Source organism: Dendropsophus ebraccatus, chromosome 10, assembly GCF_027789765.1.
Source record: "Dendropsophus ebraccatus isolate aDenEbr1 chromosome 10, aDenEbr1.pat, whole genome shotgun sequence".
Lineage (NCBI taxonomy): Eukaryota > Metazoa > Chordata > Amphibia > Anura > Hylidae > Dendropsophus > Dendropsophus ebraccatus.
Window position 1 is genome coordinate 68,644,332 of NC_091463.1, and position 21,187 is coordinate 68,665,518.

At 45.8% G+C, this 21,187-nt stretch overlaps 1 protein-coding gene across 1 annotated transcript; it reads right to left on the minus strand.

The window, feature by feature from the left end:
* Positions 1-1,957: 1,957 nt before the first annotated feature.
* HTATSF1 (HIV-1 Tat specific factor 1) lies at positions 1,958-20,011 on the minus strand. Its single transcript, XM_069986482.1, has 9 exons — positions 19,729-20,011; positions 17,126-17,303; positions 14,878-14,925; positions 14,627-14,781; positions 13,731-13,894; positions 12,263-12,362; positions 8,726-8,815; positions 6,282-6,419; positions 1,958-3,512 (listed from the first exon to the last, which is right to left on the minus strand). The coding sequence occupies exons 1-9, from the start codon at positions 19,882-19,884 to the stop codon at positions 3,222-3,224; spliced, it is 1,320 nt and encodes a 439-aa protein (XP_069842583.1). The 5' UTR covers positions 19,885-20,011; the 3' UTR covers positions 1,958-3,221.
* Between the last annotated feature and the right edge of the window lie 1,176 nt (positions 20,012-21,187).

Sequence of the window (21,187 nt, forward strand, 5' to 3'; positions counted from 1 at the left end):
CCCTCATCTCCTGACATCCTTTGTGCTGCTGTGACCTCCCCTATAAGATCAGCCCCCTCCTCTCTTGACATCCTCTGTGCTGCTGTGACCTCCCTATAAGATCAGCCCCCTCCTCTCCTGACATTCTCTGTGCTGCTGTGACGCTGTGACCTCCCCTATAAGATCAGCCCCCTCCTCTCCTGACATTCTCTGTGCTGCTGTGACGCTGTGACCTCCCCTATAAGATCAGCCCCCTCCTCTCCTGACATCCTCTGTGCTGCTGTGACCTCCCCTATAAGATCAGCCCCCTCCTCTCCTGACATCCTCTGTGCTGCTGTGACCTCTCCTATAGATCAGCACCCTCCTCTCCTGACATCCTCTGTGCTGCTGTGTCCTCTCCTATAGTATCAGCCCCCTCCTCTCCTGACATCCTCTGTACTGCTGTGTCCTCCCCTATAGATCAGCCCCCTCCTCTCCTGACATCCTCTGTGCTGCTGTGTCCTCCCCTATAGATCAGCCCCCTCCTCTCCTGACATCCTCTGTGCAGCAAGGGACCAAACATTGTGTTTATTGGGGACAGCATGGGGGGGGGGGGCAGTAGTGGGCGGATTGACGGGGGGGATCCAGGTTGGGTGAACAGTCCAGGGCCCAGGGTACATTTAATCCGCCACTGGGTACAGACTACAACCCCCACACTGCAGGGAGCTGGTGAAGGCTGCCAGGTCTGGACAGACAAGAGAGGGTTACTCTGCCTGGCAGGTCAGTTCCTGTCAGAGGGCAGGGGTTTAAGGGCAGGAATGTTAGGGGCACACTAGAGGGCAGGAATGTGGGGGGGGGGGGCACACCAGAGGGCAGGGATGTGGGGGGCACACCAGAGGGCAGGGATGTGGGGGGGGCACACCAGAGGGCAGGGATGTGGGGGGGGGCACACTAGAGGGCAGGGATGTGGGGGGGGGGCACACTAGAGGGCAGGGATGTGGGGGGGGGGCACACTAGAGGGCAGGGATGTGGGGGGGGGCACACTAGAGGGCAGGGATGTGGGGGGGGGCACACCAGAGGGCAGGGATGTGGGGGGGCACACCAGAGGGCAGGGATGTGGGGGGGGGGCACACTAGAGGGCAGGGATGTGGGGGGGGGGGCACACTAGAGGGCAGGGATGTGGGGGGGGGGCACACTAGAGGGCAGGGATGTGGGGGGGGGGCACACTAGAGGGCAGGGATGTGGGGGGGGGGCACACTAGAGGGCAGGGATGTGGGGGGGGGCACACTAGAGGGCAGGGATGTGGGGGGGGGGGCACACTAGAGGGCAGGGATGTGGGGGGGGGCACACTAGAGGGCAGGGATGTGGGGGGCACACCAGAGGGCAGGGATGTGGGGGGGGGGGCACACTAGAGGGCAGGGATGTGGGGGGGGGCACACCAGAGGGCAGGGATGTGGGGGGCACACCAGAGGGCAGGGATGTGGGGGGGGGGGCACACTAGAGGGCAGGGATGTGGGGGGGGGCACACCAGAGGGCAGGGATGTGGGGGGGGGACACACCAGAGGGCAGGGATGTGGGGGGGGGGCACACTAGAGGGCAGGGATGTGGGGGGGGGACACACCAGAGGGCAGGGATGTGGGGGGGGGACACACCAGAGGGCAGGGATGTTTGCAATGTCTGCACACATCCCCTGCTCTCACTCACTGCGGTACCACTCAAAGCATGAGGCTTGTCAAAGCAGAGGGGAGGGGGGATTTGTAAAGGGAGTTTAAGGTGGAACAGACAACCTGAACCTCGGCCAGCAGGAAGATTAACCTTTGCTGCTGGCCAAGATTCAGGCGGTCTGTTCCACCTTAAATTAGCTCCCTTTACAAATCCCCCCTCCCCTCAGCTCCGGGAAGCTCCCAGCTGTCAGGTCTCCGTTCCTCCGTGCATATTCATGTGTGCACACTCAGGCCGGTCAGGAAGAGCAGCCACCGAGAGTGCACACATGAATATGCACAGGAACAGCGCCGCAGATGGACGGCTGCATGACAGGGGGGAACAGGAGGCTGAGATGTGACAGGCTGCGGGTGATTAGCAGCGGGGGTCTGTTACACATAGTAGCCGACCCCCACTGCTTCTGGAGAGGCTCAGGATGGGTCAGAGGCCGCTGTCAGTGTGACAGCCGCATCTGCACAGTTATATAGCCGGCACTAGCGATCGCTGTGTGCCGGCTATAACTTCTCCCTGCAGTGAGCGGAGGAAGGGGCGGGCGGAGGAGGAGGAAGTGACGGCAGTGGGCCGGGGGCGGCACACAGAGAACATGGCCGGCGCTTAGCTAGCCGCCGGCCATGTTCACTGCTCTATACTTTATATTAAGCTGCGTTATTAGGCAGCTTAATATAAAGTATCGATACCAGGAAATCCTGGTACCGAATCGTTTTTTGGCCCGAAATATCGATAGTAGTATCGATATTTCGGTGCATCGTGCATCCCTATTACAGAGTTTCTTAAAATCACTTGTACTAGATATCTACTGTTTTCAGAAAAATGACCCTGAAATGACAGTTACGCTTTAAGGGTGCCTTCACACACACCGGATCCGCAGCAGATGCGCAGGTGCAGATTTAATGCGGTGTTCAGTTATCTAGAGCAAATCAGCTGCGGATCTGCAGCAGAAAATCTGCTGCGATACAGTGTGTGTGTGTGTGTGTGTGTGTGTGAAGCTACCCTAAGAGTATATTCACACATCTGATCTTTTTTAATTCTGCAGCAGATTCACAGCAGGATAAGCTCCACTGCCATTCAATTCTGTGTGGGCTTGTACGTATAGCAAGCTACCTACTTCCACAGCTATTTTTTTTCTACGTGCATGTAGAAAAATTTTCATTGCATATGAATGGGGTTGCAGAAACCCGATTAAGATGTATGGGGTGTGGACTGTTGCTGGACTCACATGTTGTTATATAGATTTCAGTACAGAATCCAAAGCTTTTGATCAAGATCTTAACGCAGCCATGAGTTTCATCTGACAAAGCAGTGTTAAGAGATCAAGACTGATGTCTGGCCCTGGAAATGATGTTGGTATGATATGACATGTCCTTGCAAATCTAAAAGTGTAAATCCAAGAAACTTCAAGAAAGTTTGTTAAACAATGTAGTTATTAAGAAAAATGAATCAAACAAATATTAAAGTAGCCAACAGTCTGCAAGTACTACATTGAAATCAGCCTAAAAGTAGATGACACAGCTACAAGCAGCAAGCTATAAAAACTTGTAGCTCTATGACTGTTCTTCCCCGTCTTCATCATCACTGTTACCGATACTGCTGTCTGTGGATGCGGCATCATCCTCAGCAGCCAGTTTGGCCTCATGACCTCCTGGCTGCTGGGCACTGTCTGTATCATGTGCTGGTTCTGTTCTGGTGTCTTCTTTGTTTTCAGACTGTCCATTATTTACAGAAGGTGTCGACTTCTCATCACTCTCACCCCCAGGTGTATTTTGCTTATCGGCCTGTAGAAAGTTCTCCCAGCCCTTGAGTCGCTCTTCTCTTTCTCGAGACGTCTCTTCAATCTGTTTCAAGAAGAATTTGTTAATAACCAAAAGTTGGAAAGCCTTATGTCAAATCAGTAATCCTTGTACAGAACTCTAATTGACAGGCAATCCTAAATTAAATGCTATAGTGCCACTTATTAGATCTCTGTAGCTTTGTGTGAGGGACTAGTTTTTATTCAGGTCAGTGGAAGGAGATGTAAGAAATGTGCTGTAATAACCATGGAGTCATTGTAAAGCACTCCTGGGAAACAGAGCTGCTTCCTGCTCACATGACTACGCTGGTGACCACCTGAAGAAAGTACAGGCAGCAAAACTGCAGAGAAGTGAAGAAATAGGCTAAAAAAAAGTGAAAATGATCATGGACAGTTTTCACATGGATAGTGTTATAACAGTGGTGTATATATTACTCGTGGGCTATTTTATTCCCTTCAATTCGCGGGATAACCCCTTTAAAGGGTAACTATCAACTGGTTAACCTGCTGATAACCCCTAATGCGCATGAGACGCTGAGGAGGAAGGTATGTGTTTTACCTTTCTCCGTTGCGCTGTTCCTGTGCAGTTTGTAGTTGACTCCATGGCCTGGAACACCGTTAGGAGCACTGCCCCGCCTCCATTGTGTCAAGCTGGCCTGCTCTTTCTATTGATAATCAATGGAGCGGGTTGGCCGGAATAGGGCGTTAAGGGTGGGCAGTACCACTAACGGTGCTCTTGGCCGTGGATTCAACTACTAACTGCACGGGAACAGAGCCGAGGAGGAAGGTAAGAGACATAGCTTTCTCCTTGGTGCCCCATGTACATTAGGGGGCTATCAGCAGGTTAGATTAAAGTGTATTTCCTACCTATTTACATGCTAAACTGATCACAGGACTCCACCAACATTGATTTCTGAGGTTTTTGAATGACAGAAAATGGGAGAGTCCCTCTAAAGAGTCTGTCAACCATTTAAATGTTTGAAAATAAATACATTAAAAACCTACATAACTTTCTTTATTGTCTTGTAAAAGAAATCAGCACTACTGATTGTACAGGACATCTTTGGACAAGCACAAATGTCTCAAGAGTTCATGCTTTAACCAAGGCCAATTCCACACCACTGAATCAGCACTGGCAGAGTCTTATACCACATTCCTGCTTCTATGAAATCACAGCCAAGTGCAAGGCATGAATGACTCTCGGCAGAATGGAGACAATAATTACCAGGTTATTATGAATGGCCAGGAGTAGAACGTATGATGACATAGCTATAGAAACAGCTCAACAAAAAAAAAAAACAAACAGCAATAAATCAGGTATGTTCAGCGACGGCAAAACTAACCGGCAATGTCCAACTGAGACATTCAATGATGACATTAAGAAGACATAGAAATTTTCTAAACAACAGGAAGTGGCTGCTTATTATTAGGCTAAGTACAGAGCGTGAACAGAATTAGGTAAAAAAATAATAAATATAAAAAAAAAATTTTAAGCTAAACGTACTAGATCATTTACTGATGACACAATCCCTTTAAATGGCGCCAGCAGGTGCAGAACTATAATACATGCCCTGTGAATATCTGTCTTCTAAGTGTGTCCATGGGGTACCAGGACTGAGGAGATAAGTGGCCAAGCCATTTCAGCCATGATCACAGCTGCATTCACTACAAAGTAAAGAATGGAGGAAGCAGGTCCAGAAAGTGATTGTTTTCTCCCACCTGATGCAACGTCAAAGCATGAGTGTAGTGCTGGCATAGTGTCATTAAACAGCCACAGCAATCACTTTCTGGACATGCTGCTTCAATTCTTTATTTTGATTGAATATACAGAATTGGATTCTTGCCCGGTGAGGCGTGCACCCTACCCTATAGATCATTATTGTACACATGTATCTGTGCAGCTACAGAATACACCTTTCAGTTGCATTCACTATAGTGAAAAAAAATCTGAATCAAGAGGCTTCAATACAGAAATATAATATTATTTTGGTGACAGGGCTGTTTATAGCTTTCCTCCTGTCTAAGGCAAAAACTGAAATGCCATACGACTTGTGTGCAGAAAATCTGCAGCATATAACATGCCAGCAAAGTGTACTGTATACTTGTATACAATAGTCATACACCAAATAATTACTGCTTGCATTCCACCTCTGTGTACAACTATCATTTGCAAGTCATGGGGTCAATGGAGTACAGAATTAGAGAGACGGGGGGGGGGGGGGGGGGGGTGGTAGCGGAAGATTCTGGACTGTATGATTTGAAGCCACTCCATGGAACATGCCACCCCTTAGGGGCTCTGCAATTTGTCCTCCGAGGCAAGATAATCCTCTTGCCTTATTGCAGACATGGCCCTGCTTGGTCATCCTCATGGATCCTCTTGATGGATGTGACAAATTTCAGTGTGTTTTTCTTGCATCTGCTGATACAGACTAACTCACTGCTGTTAATTTAGAACACTGTTGGGAGGCTACACTTGGACGATCCCTTGTAGCATGCGAAAGGGCCTTAAAATCCCTCACTGTAGGCTACATCAGCTCAAAATAATTAGTAGCCGCCTGCCTTCTATTAGCACCGGACATCTACTTAAAGTACTCTGATGTTAACACTTAACCTGCAAAAGGCTAATAGTAAAGTAAAATAAGTAACCAGGGAGGTGAGGAGGTCATATGAACTACCCCTCAGGGTGATGTTGTGTATTCACATATTTGGCTTTTAGTCTGACTTAATAACATTAACTACTCCAGCAATAAGGTATCTAAGTAGGGCTTGTGAAAAATCACATTCAAAAAGTATAATATTCTTAGTTGTGCCATACCTGATAATCTGTCACACCATCCCAGGCTTGAACATCTAGCTGCCGACCACCAAACCACCTCCCGTTGAGGGCCAGTATACACGCATCACCTTGTTCTGCATCTTTAAATGCCACTGATGCAACTCCATCTGGATGTCGCTAAATAGGAATATAAAGAAAGGTGGTTAAAAAAAAAAAAAAAAAAAAAAAAAAAAAAAGGTATAAAACATATATACCAGGGCTCCAGATGGCGACCAAAATGGTCGCCAATGCGACTGACATTTTGCAAATGGCGCCCAGATTTATTAATCTGGGCGCCATTTGCGACTGGCCCCGGCGGCGGCGCGCTGTCTCTTTAAGATGCGCGGCTGATGCGCGGCTGCCGGGGGTGTCCCGTCCTATCCCCGGCAGCGCGGCGCATCAGTGAGCTGCCTGGGGCCCTGACTTCCGGCACAGGAAGCGCACGTCAGAGACGCTTCCTGTGTCAGAAGTCACAGCCCCGGCGTACAGGGAGCTCACTGACGCGCCGCGCTGCCGGGGATAGGACGGGACACCCCCGGCAGCTGCGCATCAGCCGGGGACAGCGTCCGAAGAAGAAGAGGATCGCCGGGGGAGCGGGTTGTCAGGTGAGTTTGTGTGTTTGTTTTTTTTAAATACTGCTTAGCATAGAGGAAAGGGGGGGGCTTTATAATGGGGGGAAGAGAAGGGGGGCATCTATAATAGGGGGAGAAGAGGGGCCATCTTCAAGGGGGGGGAGAGGGGGCCATCTATAAGGGGAGGGGGTATCTATAAGGGGGGGAGAAGAGGGGGCATCTATAATGGGGGGGAGAGGGGGCATCTATAAGGGGAGGGGGGGAGTAGAGGGGGCATCTATAATGGGAGGGGGTATCTATAAGGGGGGGAGAAGAGGGGGCATCTATAATGGGGGGGAGAGGGGGCATCTATAATGGGGGGGGAGGAGGGGGCATCTATAATGGGGGTAGAGGGGGTCATCCATAAGGGGAGGGGGTCATCCATAAGGGGAGGGGGTATCTATAAGGGGGGGAGAAGAGGGGGCATCTATAATGGGGGGGAGGAGGGGGCATCTATAATGGGGGTAGAGGGGGCATCTATAATGGGGGTAGAGGGGGCCATCTATAAGTGTAGGGCAAACTGGCTGCAGACACTGGGAGATAGATATATGCACAATTATTATTATCAGGGCCCCTCAGGTGTCTGTATTGTAGGGGGTCACTTGCATTAGTCACTAGGTGAGAGATATATCTATCTATATACACATCTTGTGGGGGGTCACTATGGCTGCAGTCATAAGTCTAGCTCCGTATGTATAGACTGTTGCAAGCTTTTAAAGGGAACCTGTCTCCCCCGGTGACGGGGTGACAGGCTCCCAACCCCCTTTAGAACCCCCTATACTCACCTCATCGCGCCGGGTCCCGCTTCTGAAGATGGTCGGGTCACGGATATCTCAGCCGCTGCAGCCTGACGCGCACACTGAGAGATGAGTCCAACGCTCATAGAGAATGACGGAGCGCTGGACTCTCCCGTCATTCTCTATGAGCGTTGGACTCATCTCTCAGCGCACGCCGGGCTGCAGCGGCTGAGATCTCCGTGACCCGACCATCTTCAGAAGCGGGGTGAAGATGAGGTGAGTATAGGGGGTTCTAACGGGGGGTTGGGAGCCTGTCACCCCGTCACCGGGGGTGACAGGTTCCCTTTAAGTTCAAGTTCAGAAGAGTAAGCCTCATTAAAAGGCTAGCCAAGTGAAGCTGAAGTACTGAGTCAGACTGTATATGGTTGTCAAGTTGCAAGTTTCCATGTTGAACGTTTTCAAACTAAGAAAAGAGAGAATCTAAAGGAGGAGGAGGAGGAGGAGGAGGATGCTGCCGCGGCCTCTGCACACAGTAAGTCCCATTTAACATAACATTAATTTTACATGGTTTAAAATGTTGGCGACCAAATATTCTATTTGGCGCCTAAATTTTTCAGGTTAGGAGCCAATGGCTCCCAGGTAAATTTTTTAGTCTGGAGCCCTGTATACCCATGTACTACTGCTGCTACTGAAGACTGGTAACATTTAAAAACAATAGAACACCAATCCAATACAATTAGTTTCTTTTATTATGCCAAGATGAGTGAACCTTGGGTATGCTCGGGGCTCGTCTGAACCCGAACGCTCGGGATTTGGCTGCAGAACTTGGATGCAGCCCTAGGGAGTCCTGGAAAACATAGATAAAACCAATGGCTGTATCCATGTTTTCCAGGCAGCCTTAGAGGTACATCCAAGTTCTGCAGCCACCGTTTTTCAAATCCAGAGCAGCGGGTTCAGACGAGCCCCAAGCATACCCAAGGTTCACTCATCTCTAGCCACGACAGATGTCTGACGCATAATAAAGTAAAATAATGGTGGTGTACTATCAAAGGAAAAACTATGTCTAAGTGTTCAACACATAATGCCAAATACCTACATCAAATATAAGGACTTTCTTCACTTGTCCAAACTTTTCACATTCAGACCGGAGATCTTCCCGAATTTCATTCAGTACAAGAGGATCCTCCTGTAGAAGCAAAACAAAAGATGCATTGAAGATATGGGGATATACCACAAGAGGTTATAAAAATGGCAACTTTTCCCAAAGCTCTATTCTTAAAACATATGTTTTTACATATAAAAATTGATATAAAGCAGTATATAGCAGAGAGGGAGGAGGGGGATGAAGCTGCAGTTTCCTGGTAAAACAGAGTGAGGGTAGTCGGAAAATAATGTACGATTGGCCTACAGCAGTGTTTCTCAACTCCAGTCCTCATGACCCACCAACAGGTGAGGTTTTAAGGAAATCCCATACAAAGAACACCTGTGATAATACCTGATGTATACCTGACTATAGTTATATCACCTGTGAAAAACTAAGGAAATCCTCAAAACATGACCTGTTGGTGGCAGAGAGGACTGGGGAAACAATGGCTTACAGCTTTTCATACCAGAAAAAGCCCACTCACTTAGCTGACATGGCAAGAAAAAAATTTCCATTTACATAAGGGGAAAGAACTTAAGATGTGGATTGAGCAACACGCACTACATGTGATACACAGCTGATTGTGTTATATACACAAATTGACATACAAACAAACAAAAAAATTAAAAAGGGATGTCCAGCGCCTTTTTATTCTGCATATTCAGAAATTAGGTGTGGAGAGATACCTGGCACGCAGCAGTGTCTCTTTATGGCCAGTGTCAGACTGGGCAGTGGAGAGGTGCTGGACAACCCCTTTAAAACACATTTTAAACTCTCCAAGGGTTTCCTAAGTTTTCCTGCTTCCACTCATGTAATGCGGACATTGCGTGTAATAAGTAACTAATGCTAATGATAAGGGACAGAGGATGGGATTGTCTGTATCGGTGTTTGTAGACATATTTCTATAATAACTGTCTACCTGATCACTTACAACAGACAACAGTAGCAACACTCCAAGACGTGGAGGTAGAAGAAGGCGCCCAACCCACATTCCTCAGGGTCATAAAAATATACAGCAATCTGGTCGGACTGGTACTTGTATATCCAGAAATTCAGTTGATTTGTCATCAAGCAAAGCATTTGTTAATGAAAGGTATGGCCCATACCCTGATTAATGCAAATATGTCAATAAATGGGCACTCCACCGCACAGATACACTAAGCACCTAACAGTCTACAGGACAGTATAGCAGGGTATATGCAGGTTATATGCACTGCTCTCACCTCCGGCAACACAGTGCAGGCTCCAAAAGTCACAGGTCACAGACAGACAGCAGCGTGCAGAGCTGTCACCTACTACTGCCCGGCCTTACCAAAAGACTGGGGCACATGTAGCATAAATCTGGCTGCTGTTCATAGTTGTTTCTGTTAATCATCAGATGTACCAGGTATGTCAGGAAGATGGTACCAGCTGATGGGCAGTGACTTTGTCATTTGTGGCAGAACCTGGCTGTCACACATTGCCGGGCTCCCGTCAAAATTGTGAGGAGCGGAGCTCAAATACGGATAGTTTAAGTGTCACTGTCATTTGAAAAAAACTTTTGATGTCATAGAGACATGTAAAAAGTTTTGATTGGTCAGGGTCTGAGTGCTCAGAACCGTACTGACCGTGAGAACTAAAGGGCGCGAACGAGCTGCAGTGTCAGTGAAAGAACTGGACTCCATAGACTTACATTAGGAGCTCAACTTATCACATGACACAGAGCTGGGAGAGGACTGTGCTAAGCACGGCCCTTTCCCTGCTCATTCTCATGGTTGATCTGGGTCTGAATGTTCAGACATGAACCTATCAAAACTTTTGACATGGTTTTTTTTACATATCAAAAGTTTTTCAAACAGTGAGAGTTTAGCCTTTTAGATCCTGTGGTCAATGTGAAAGGGTGAAAGAGGGAGGGAGCTGTCTGTTTTACCATTACCCCACTGAGTGATCGTTGGGTACCAATAACAGCCATGGTAATCGGGGGTAACACACTGCAGTACTCAAAAACAGTACAGCTAATAAGGTCAGCTGAGCCCGTTCACAGAGAATCCCTCTTACAGCTGTCGGTGTGTGTGTGTGTGTGTTGGTGGGGGGGGGGGGGGAATAATTCGTATGGGGCCGGTCTCTGCAAAGATCATCCCGGCCGATACTGCAGTACGGCCGGATGATCTTTCCTGCCTTAGAGTTCCGATGCGGGCGCATCAGTGCGCGCCTGCATCAGAACTTGCCACTGCACACTCGCTTCATAGTGTGAACTGACATGGTTTCCTACGGCCGATATTAATTGAATAGCGGCCGCAGAAAATTAACGTCAGTTCTTTGCGGCGCCGCGAGGGATGCCGGCTGGAGCGTATACGATGCGTATACGCTCCGGCCGGGATTCTATAGAAGGAGAGGCAATGTATATATTCGTGCAAAGTACGGCCGCTGTAGCCGATTGCAACAACGGCAGTACTTTTACGTAGTGTGAACATAGCCTTATAGTGTAAATGTAATAAACTGTACTAAACATAAAAATGAGGTAGTGCCATATCCATATTGACCAGCACAATATAAGTTACATCACTTATACTGTATAATGGAGACCGTAAAAAGCGAGAGATGTACCCAAAAAATAGTAGGACTAACAACTCATCCTGCAAAAAAAAAAAAAAAAAAAAAAAAGTTATGGTAATCAGAATATAGCAACACATTGTAATAAACCATAAAAGAGTATGAATTTGGTATCACCATTATTGCACCGATCTGTAGAATGACCTGAACATCATTTACATCAAGTTACAGAAAAAATGGATCAAATGAAATTGTGGGAGAAAATGTGACATTTTAAAGTTCTGCCTCCATTTTGCTTTATTTTCTGTGAAACACCTAAGGGTTAATAAAACTTCCTAAATGTAATTTTTTAATACTTTGAAAGGTGCAGTTATTAAAAGAAGATGAGTTACTAACATACAGACCCCTAAAATCTACTTTAGAACTGAACTGGTCCCCCAAAAAAAAAAAAAAATATGGTGTTAACCTCAAGTGAACATATTGTAAATGATAAATAATAAACTAATTTGTGTGACAAGTCCATTTGTACAAGCAGAGAACTTAAAATTTCAAAAAAAAAAATCAAATTTTTCTGGATTTTTATCCACAAAAAACACAACAACAACAACAACAACAAAATCAAAAAAATCTCAGAAACACAGACAGGTAGATGCATAATAAAGGTATTGCCTTGCAAAGTTACTCATGTCAGCGAAAAACAGGGCTCTAGCACTAAGGCCAGCGACAGCAAATAATTTAATGTCTTATAAATATTCTTCTTAGCGATGTAAGGGTAAAAATGTTGTTACACATGTATGTTATATACATCGCTCTCCATCAAGGTTACTGCATACTGCAAGTGGTGAAGCAACAGCAACCTCTACAGGCCACCTCAGAGAATGCAACCGCAAGACCAATACAGCTCAAGTAATAAAGAGCAAGCAATGCATGAGTGACTGTCTTGAAGTCATCGCTCACCTCAAAGTCTTTTGGATGAAACATATTTTTGATAATAATGACCCTCTCAAAACGCTTCCTCGTTTCATTGTCTTTCTTCTCCGGCCTCCAATCTAATTGTCTGAAAGCAGAAACATAACTGAGTTGGCAAAGGGAAAGCTCAATTATCTTAAGGTCTCTTATTGCAATTCCCATTTACTGCTGTGGTGGAAAAGGGACATCGTTTTCCAGTAGTATAAATTGATTTCCTGATGGCTTTTCCCCCCACAGAAGACATGACTGGCAAAACTATACTTCTAATGACAGGCACAAGACTTTTTTTTTTTTTTTTTACACACACATTGTATTAAAATAGCATGATGACTTTTTAACCCCTTTATGACTGAGCGTATTGATGCCCGGGTCAAATTAGTGCAATGTTCCTACTCGCCTTCTAAGAGCCATAGCGCGTTAATTTTTTCAGCTACAGGGCTGGTTGGGGTGTCTTTTTTTGCGCCATGATCTCTAGTTTTTATTAGTGTCATATTGGTGTAAAAGAAAAATGTAGCTTTTTATAATTTTTTCCTGATATGTACTTATTTATTATTTATTTATACTTATGTACTTATTTATTTTACATATTTAGATTTTTTTAATGGGCAAGGGGGTATTTTAAACTTTTATTGGGGAAGGTATAAAAGGGTGTTTTTTTTTTGTTTTTTTTTCCAGTATAACATGCAATCAACAGATTGCATATACTGATCTATGCATATACTGATCTATGCTATGCCATAGCATAACATAGCGTAGATTAGGATTTTCGTTGATTTATGCACAGAGCCTGCCTGGGAGCAGACTCTATGCACGAAACGCCAATCTGACAGGACGGGGGTAAGTGACTTATCCCCGCCAGTCGGTACACGCGATTGGAACCATGCTGCGGGGGTCCCAATCAGTCAGTGACAGGGGCTTGTCCTGTCACTGAGTACCCTAAATGCTGCAATCGCTGTGCATCGCAACCTTTACAGGGTTAATGACAGGCAGCTGCAGGATGGCAGCTGCATGTCATTATGCTGGGCTCCCGGGACACTGATGTGTGCTGGACCACTCTCACTGCAGCAGTCCCACACACATCAAACCCCTCTCACAGTCCGGAATATATATATACGGTATGTGCAGCAGGAACTTGTATATATACAGCTTGCCGACATGAAGGGGTTAAATAGAAGCTGACATCTCCTCCAGTCTACCCTGACAACCTGTGGTTATCACTGTAGGGAAGCCAAATGCTGCTGCAAGAGAATTTGGGCATTACATGCAGTCTGTTCAAATAAATAGCCAACCATATAATGCATAAACAGGATATGTTCAGAGGGGAGACTGTTCAGTCAGGATTTATAATGCCAATAAACCTATAAAGGCTAATGGGCATGGGTTATGCTATATTCGTCTATACATAAAATGTCACACTGTATAGAACAGCTATACACAGTAGTAGACAGCTACTTACTTTTGTTGGAGAGACAACTTCTTCTTGTAGTCCTTACACTTCTTTTTCTTCTTGGTTGCATCATACTCCCCCTTCAGCTGGAATTTAGCATTTTCAATATGAAGTTTGTACCCCCTGATCTCATACTCATCGAGAAGCTTCAGAGCTAGTTGTACAGATTCTTTCTAAAAACAACATAAGCAATGTGTATATAAAAGAAGTAGTCCAGAGAAATCATTTTATATTTGAAAGTCTTCATGAAAATAAAGGCAATAAAAGCAGTTCTGATGGCGCTGGTCTCTAATACGGATCACTTCCTGCTTGTGTCTAGACACATAGGAAATCCAATCAGCCAATCACTGGCTGCAGCAAGGATCCACCTCCGTCATTGGCCGAGCAGGCAGTTAGTGTGTGTCCAGATGCAAATAAAAAACACTTGGCAGCAGGGACTTGGCTCTAGAGGAGGATCAGTGGCAGGTGAATACCAGTGTTTTTGTTTTTTCCTCCCCATGAGAGTTTCACATATTTAAAAAACAAAACAATTTTGATTGGTTGAGGTCCCTCGATAATGAGGAGAAAAAGCAAGGAGAAATTTGTGGTGGCACATTTCACTCTCCAGCTCGCAATGATTTTCCTCTAGTTGGCTGCATTAGGCTGCATTATAGGAATACCTGGATGAAGACCATTGACAGGAAAAAAAAAAAAAATACGCTTTTACCACTACAACACAGGAGCCAGTCTTAGTATTGCACAGAAAGAGAAAATACAGACTGTGTATTTAGTTGATGATCAATGCAGGCCTACCATAATGCCCCTTTAAATGATGTATAGGACTGAAGATCAGAAAAAGTTAATCAGAAGTGAGAGCGTATGCAGATTACACCACCTAATGGGGTGAATGATGAGTGATGACTGACCTTCAGGTAACAACACAGACCATCCCCCTTCAGATTCCCTTCTTTATCCTTATACAGCTTGATTTTAAAGTCTTCAGTCTGCGGATCTCGCATGATAATGCCACATTTAGACATAATCTCGACAAATTCATCATTTGTAACATCAGGAGGCAGTCCTGTAAGGGGAGGAGAAATACCAAGTGAATGGACCCTGATCCAGTACAATTTGGGGGGGGGGGGGGGGTATATGTACGTGTGTCGCTGTCACTAACCTGTGACGTACACATTTGTGTTTCTTTCCTCTTCCACATTGAACCAACCTGTAATAAGCGAAGAGAAACCTATGTAATAATTGTATTCTTATATGCAGAAATATCACATAGTGTCACTATGGTGTTATCCCTTGATCAAAGTACAGTTGTATCCGACACTGGAAGATCAAGTTGTGGTAAATACGTCCCATGTTGGGCAAGTTTCCGGCATAGGCCTATTATTTAAAATAGGGCATATGAACAACAATATGATCTTTTGGCATCACCTGCAACATGCGTGACCATCGAGGATAACACCACACTGTCAAGTACCCTTTAACGCATTAAATAATTAAAGCGCTACAGTGCATGCTTAAATGATGGAAAAGAAGTTTCCTGAGAGATACTGTCCTGGTAGTTTTGTGATGTGGTATAGTATCCGCAATTCTTCTGTATCTTTTCAGTAGTTGTAGGTGTTGAGGTGTTGGGTTGGGAGCGGGCCCCGGCCGGTGGCTCCACTACTACCAACTCTCGGCATGCGGTGAGTAGTCCAAAGGTTTTCCACGGAGTAGCAGTGACGTCACTGTAGTAATTGCCGTAGTTCATGCAGGTCAAACATCTAACATGTTTCGGCGATCAGCGGTCGTCCTCCTCAGAGATCATTTTGGCCTTGATGCATCGCCTTGCATACTATAGGATACTATACCACATCATAAAACTACCAGGACAGTATCTCTCAGGAAACTTCTTTTCCATCATTTAAGCACGCACTAAAGCGCTTTAAGTGTACACACATTTTTGGCGTATTTTAACTATTAGGAGGGACCACGGAATCCCTTGTTACACTTTAGCAGCATAACAGTTGGCTTTTTCTAAGTACAGCGCCGTGTATATGTTTGTTTTTTAGAAATTACTTTTTTAAAACAACATTTTATCTATGCATTAATTATTATTATTATTTTTTTTTATAAAGATTTTTTTTTAACTTTTATATCTTTTCATATATTTTTTTTTTTCACATAGAAAAAAAGTTTTACTCCTCTAGCACATGGTATCATATAGTATGCATCTCTGTAAGTGATTCTACTATACTTACTATAGTTTGTCTTTTGACAGGCTTCATTGCCACAAATTACTTCAGTCTTTTCTTTAGACTATAGGTAAGAGCAAGCTTACAGTCTTTATTATGATTATGCAGTGATTAGCAACAATGCTACATCTGAATGAAGTTTATAACACACAGACCAATGTAAATGGTGACAACCTCTGTACGGTTCACCTTAAATGAGCAACTATACCGAAGACCCCATGCACACAGAGCAAGAGTGGCGGAATTGAATGCCGCCAGCCTCCATATCGTAATGACACTCTATGGGAGGCTCGCGTGCTGCATCTCTCGGCGCTGAAGAATAAACACGTTCATTCTTCAGCACGGAGAAAGGAGCCGCGCGCGCCTCCAATAGAGTGTCATTACGACACAGAGGCTGGCGGCATTGTCCGCCGCGGAATTCCGCCGGTCTTGCTCTGTGTGCACGGGGCCTAAATGGTTGAGTATACCAGACACAGATCTGCAGAAAAGGAAACAGAGTACCTACAATTGTTACGCCATTTCCCACTCCAACTACAATACTGGAACCATATGGTATTCTACAGCAGCCTCTGCCTGTGTTTTATCCCTTACCAGCATAAACCAGTGGGGGAAATAACAGAGGACATCGACAACCCCCCCACAAAAAAAAAAAAAAAAAAAAAAAAAAAAGATCCAAAACTTAAAGTGTCATGGCACGGCTAATCTGCATTATGCTTGTAAGCATTTCTTCTAGCATGTATGAAAGAGCATCACAGCTAGAAGCCTTTGTCAGCAATCCACTGAAATGCTGATAAATGCTGGACTACTGGGGGTTCAACCAATGACTAAAACAGAGTGCCCTTGTACTTCATAACACTCAATTATTTCTGTCAGTTTCCCAGACTTTAAAGTGTCAGAGCCCGTACATGCTCCAGTGTCCATCCAAACTCTTCTTCACTACAGTCTTTTGGTTGATGGGAATTGGAATTTGGCTTTGGCTGTCCAGGCATGATGGGAATTGTATTTTTGCAACAACTGAAGGGCCGAAGGTTCGTGATATAGGGAAACATTTACATGGCCACTCTGAGAGCTGTATGTTTTGTACCAAAGATACATCTGATCCCATCTTAGAAAGGCGGAGGTACATGTTTCCCTGCTTCCTCTGATGGGGTCTGGTTTATTAATGGCTATGAGCATTACCTGGATCAGCTTTCCTCTTGTCCCCTTTTGCTTTCTGTTCAGTTTTTTCCGATTGAGGTTTGGGGTCTTTCTTTGGTTTTTCTTCTTTGATTTCCTTTGGGGCTTGAGAAGGTTCAGAGTTCTCCGGAGCATTGTACCCGTAATTTGCTTGATACATCGCTATGAAATCTTCAGTTACCTGATTAATAGTGAAAACAGGAAAAAAAAAATTGTCATTACTGTTAACGGAAATTTTTAGGCCAAGGCAATAAGGTCAGTGGCCGGCCTCTACCTACCTGCTTAGTAAAGCTGGCTGTACGGGTCAGAGAGCGCTCACAGTCCCAGCACACAGCAACAACACTTAACAGATGGCAAAAATAGAAATTTCTCTAAGCCCGACTAATGTGGAGCATAGAATAAGCCTGACAATATGTATAACTGTGATCCAACAAGTGAGTGAGGCACGCAGCTGTCACACAGACTGAAACAGACTCCACAGCGGATCCAACTCCGGCCTGTCCCACATGGTGGATTTACAGGGCAGGAAATGTAATACAGGGGATGAGAGCAGCCGCCAGCCTGAGCCAAGTGCTCCATTCCTGGAAATAAAGATCACAAGGGCAAAGGCAAGAAAGCACCTTTACCATTCCAGCCCCAGGCAGGGAAACTGAATATTCTTGCCCGCAGCACATTGTCAGGAGACCAGGCAGCTATCATGGTGAGAAGCAGAAGTAACCGAGAAACCTGCAGGCACACTGAGCAAGACACCTAACTACAGCGACGGCCGGAGGGAACACCTACAGCTGTGAACTCACAACCACAGGTGTATGTACCCTGTAGGGTCATGTTCACACGTTAAAAGGATTTTGTCAGGATTTAGGTGCACACGCTTTAAGTTTAAAGTGACTGTACCACCAGGCCGAAGCACTGGAGGCAGGCCGACCCACCCCGAGTGGGAAGAAACCTCAGCCCCTCCATGACGCGACTCCATTTCCTCCCACTAAGGGTGGGTCGGCCTGCCTCCAGTGCTTCAGCCTGGTGGTACAGTCACTTTAAATGGGTATTCCACTAAAAAAAATTCTTTGCAATATTTAATAGTACCTAAAAAGTTAAATATATATGCAATTGGATGTTATTACGGCCTTTGCACCATTTTTGATCTTTTTAAGGTGTCTCCCCCCATGTCAGCACAAAAGTGCGGTTACACTGAGACTTTTTACAAGACAAGGTCACATGTCCTCTGTCTCCGTTTTGGGCTAGGTTGTAAATATTTACTGCTGCTAACCCAGCCCACTGCAGAGAGACAGGACAGTATAGGCATGTCTGCGGTGTGAGGGGTGACAGGAGATACATTTCCCCAGCACAGCAATGGCTCTGGGAGAGAGGGAGAAATTAGGACAGGGTGGAGGAGTGGGAGTGAGACATAGGAGGTGTGGTGCATGCTGGGAGTTGGAGTCTCCTGGCCAGCACCATATTGAAAAACATGACAGAATTTTAAAAACTTTGATATGGAGAACAGAAGCATGCAGAAATGCAAGAATAGTGTCAAAACGCTCAGGGGGACACAGTGAGTACAACAGGGCTGCTTTTGCAATTCTTTCTTTTTTAAACTGCATTGGGTGGAATCCCCCTTAAATGGACTCTTATCCGCATCCTAGAGATGCAATTGTGGGGTGTCGATTGGTTGCCGTGGCATCACATTAAAATGAGGGCCCTATTACACAGAGAGATAATCTGCCCAATGAGGCTGATTCATCAGATTATCGCAACATGCAATAAAGACGACAATCAGACAAAGAAACGATTATCAGCTGATCGTTGTCTTTTTTATATGTTTAAAAATCATCATCCGTGCATCGCTATGTGTAATACTGATGCACGGCCGAAAGCTGGCATTAAGGTGGGAGGGGGGGGGGAGGGGGAGGAGGGGGGGGGGCTGGGAGATTGCTTCTTGAGTACAGAAGGAGGCTTTTTTGGCTGATAAAACCTATTACAGAGTTTCTTAAAATCGCTTATACTACTGATTTCTGCAATAAAAAAAAACATGACAGTTACTCTTTAAAGGGAAACTATCAGCAGGTTAGACAAATCTAAAACAGTGCCAAGGATGAAGGTAAGAGACATACCTTTATCCTCTGTGCAACATGCAACACCATGTGTATGTGGCTGCCACCCTAGCAGAATAATGTACGTGGTGTCATGGCAGCAGGCGCAGTGGGGGACACTGGAGCAGCGGCCTTGGATTTTGCAGTGGTGAGAGTATGTGTTTCTTTTTCTATTTTATACTGCTACCTGTCTGTACACCATTATCTACAGATTGTGGAGTGTCCCTTTAAGCCACGCCCCTTACCAACAAAATGTCAAAAACCTGACACCTATACCCCCCACCCTGATACCAGCCAACTGTGGGCAGTTTATACAACCTTCCCCCTTTATAATGCCAGTCACATGACTGCTGGCAAATATTCCTACACAGGACAGCTCTTACACAAATAAGGGGTATGCCACCTGTGCCACCATGCTGCCAAACCTCCATACTAAGAGGGCAATGCCAATAAGTAGCCCCCCACTAGCACACTCTGGAGGAGGACTGGACCACTGACTGGCCACAGGGGGGCGCTCACCTTAGGGAACCAGGCTTTCTTCTCCAGGTCCCATTCATACTCGGTGCCATCAGTGGGGTCCTTGAAGATGAAGGGGTCCGTCCCGTCCTCATTCTTACGGTTATCGTAGAGTTGCTGGAGCCGCAGCTGCTCATAAAACGCTTCGTTGCTGTCCATAGCCTTGTTCAGTCCTGGAGGGGTTAACGGAGCTCTGTGTAAATAGTGCGCCAAACCACAACACCGAGAACGTAAGACGGAACCCCAGTGCGTTCCAGGTGCGCTGTGCGCATGCGCAGTTCAGGTCAGCTTAGGCGCATGCGTCAGTAATGGGCAGGCGCAGAGTTCAAATCCCTTGTGCGCGTGCGCCGCAAGTTAACGTCACATGATAGGACGTCTGTGGGAGAGGAGGGGTTTACGGCAGGTCATGTGGAGTGTGACAGGAGCTTAGAAAGCGTTCCGTGTGCTCCCACTGCATAGTGGCTGATATCCCGGGAGCGTCAGAAATACAGTCAGTGCCGGCACTAGGCTTCATGGTGCAGTGTAGGAACACATGAGGAAACAACAGTTCACAAACACATACTGCTCCACCTGAGGAAACAACAGTTCACAAACACATACTGCTCCACCTGAGGAAACAACAGTTCACAAATACATACTGCTCCACCTGAGGAAACAACAGTTCACAAATACATACTGCTCCACCTGAGGAAACAGTTCACAAACACATACTGCTCCACCTGAGGAAACAACAGTTCACAAATACATACTGCTCCACCTGAGGAAACAACAGTTCATAAATACATACTGCTCCACCTGAGGAAACAACAGTTCACAAATACATACTGCTCCACCTGAGGAAACAACAATTCACAAACACATACTGCTCCACCTGAGGAAACAACAGTTCACAAACACATACTGCTCCACCTGAGGAAACAACAGTTCATAAATACATACTGCTCCACCTGAGGAAACAACAGTTCATAAATACATACTGCTCCACCTGACGAAACAACAGTTCACAAATACATACTGCTCCACCTGAGGAAACAACAGTTCACAAATACATACTGCTCCACCTGAGGAAACAGTTCACAAATACTTACTGCTCCACCTGAGGAAACAACAGTTTACAAATACATACTGCTCCACCTGAGGAAACAACAGTTTACAAATACATACTGCTCCACCTGAGGAAACAGTTCACAATTACATACTGCTCCACCTATACTAGGAAACCAACACCATAGTGCAACAGCCTTGTTCCTATCCCCACCTGTTAGTTTTTACCCCTTCCCACCCCTCTTTCACACTAAGGGTATGTTCACACTGAGTAAAATGGGTGGATTTCTGCGGTGGAACTCTCCACCGTGGAATTCCGCCTTCCTCAGTGTGTCATATCATCTCAATGGCAGAGTGTGCACTCCTCCGCAGCCGCCGCACTGCTCCACAGCCATGTCATGTCACTTCTGTGAGCAGA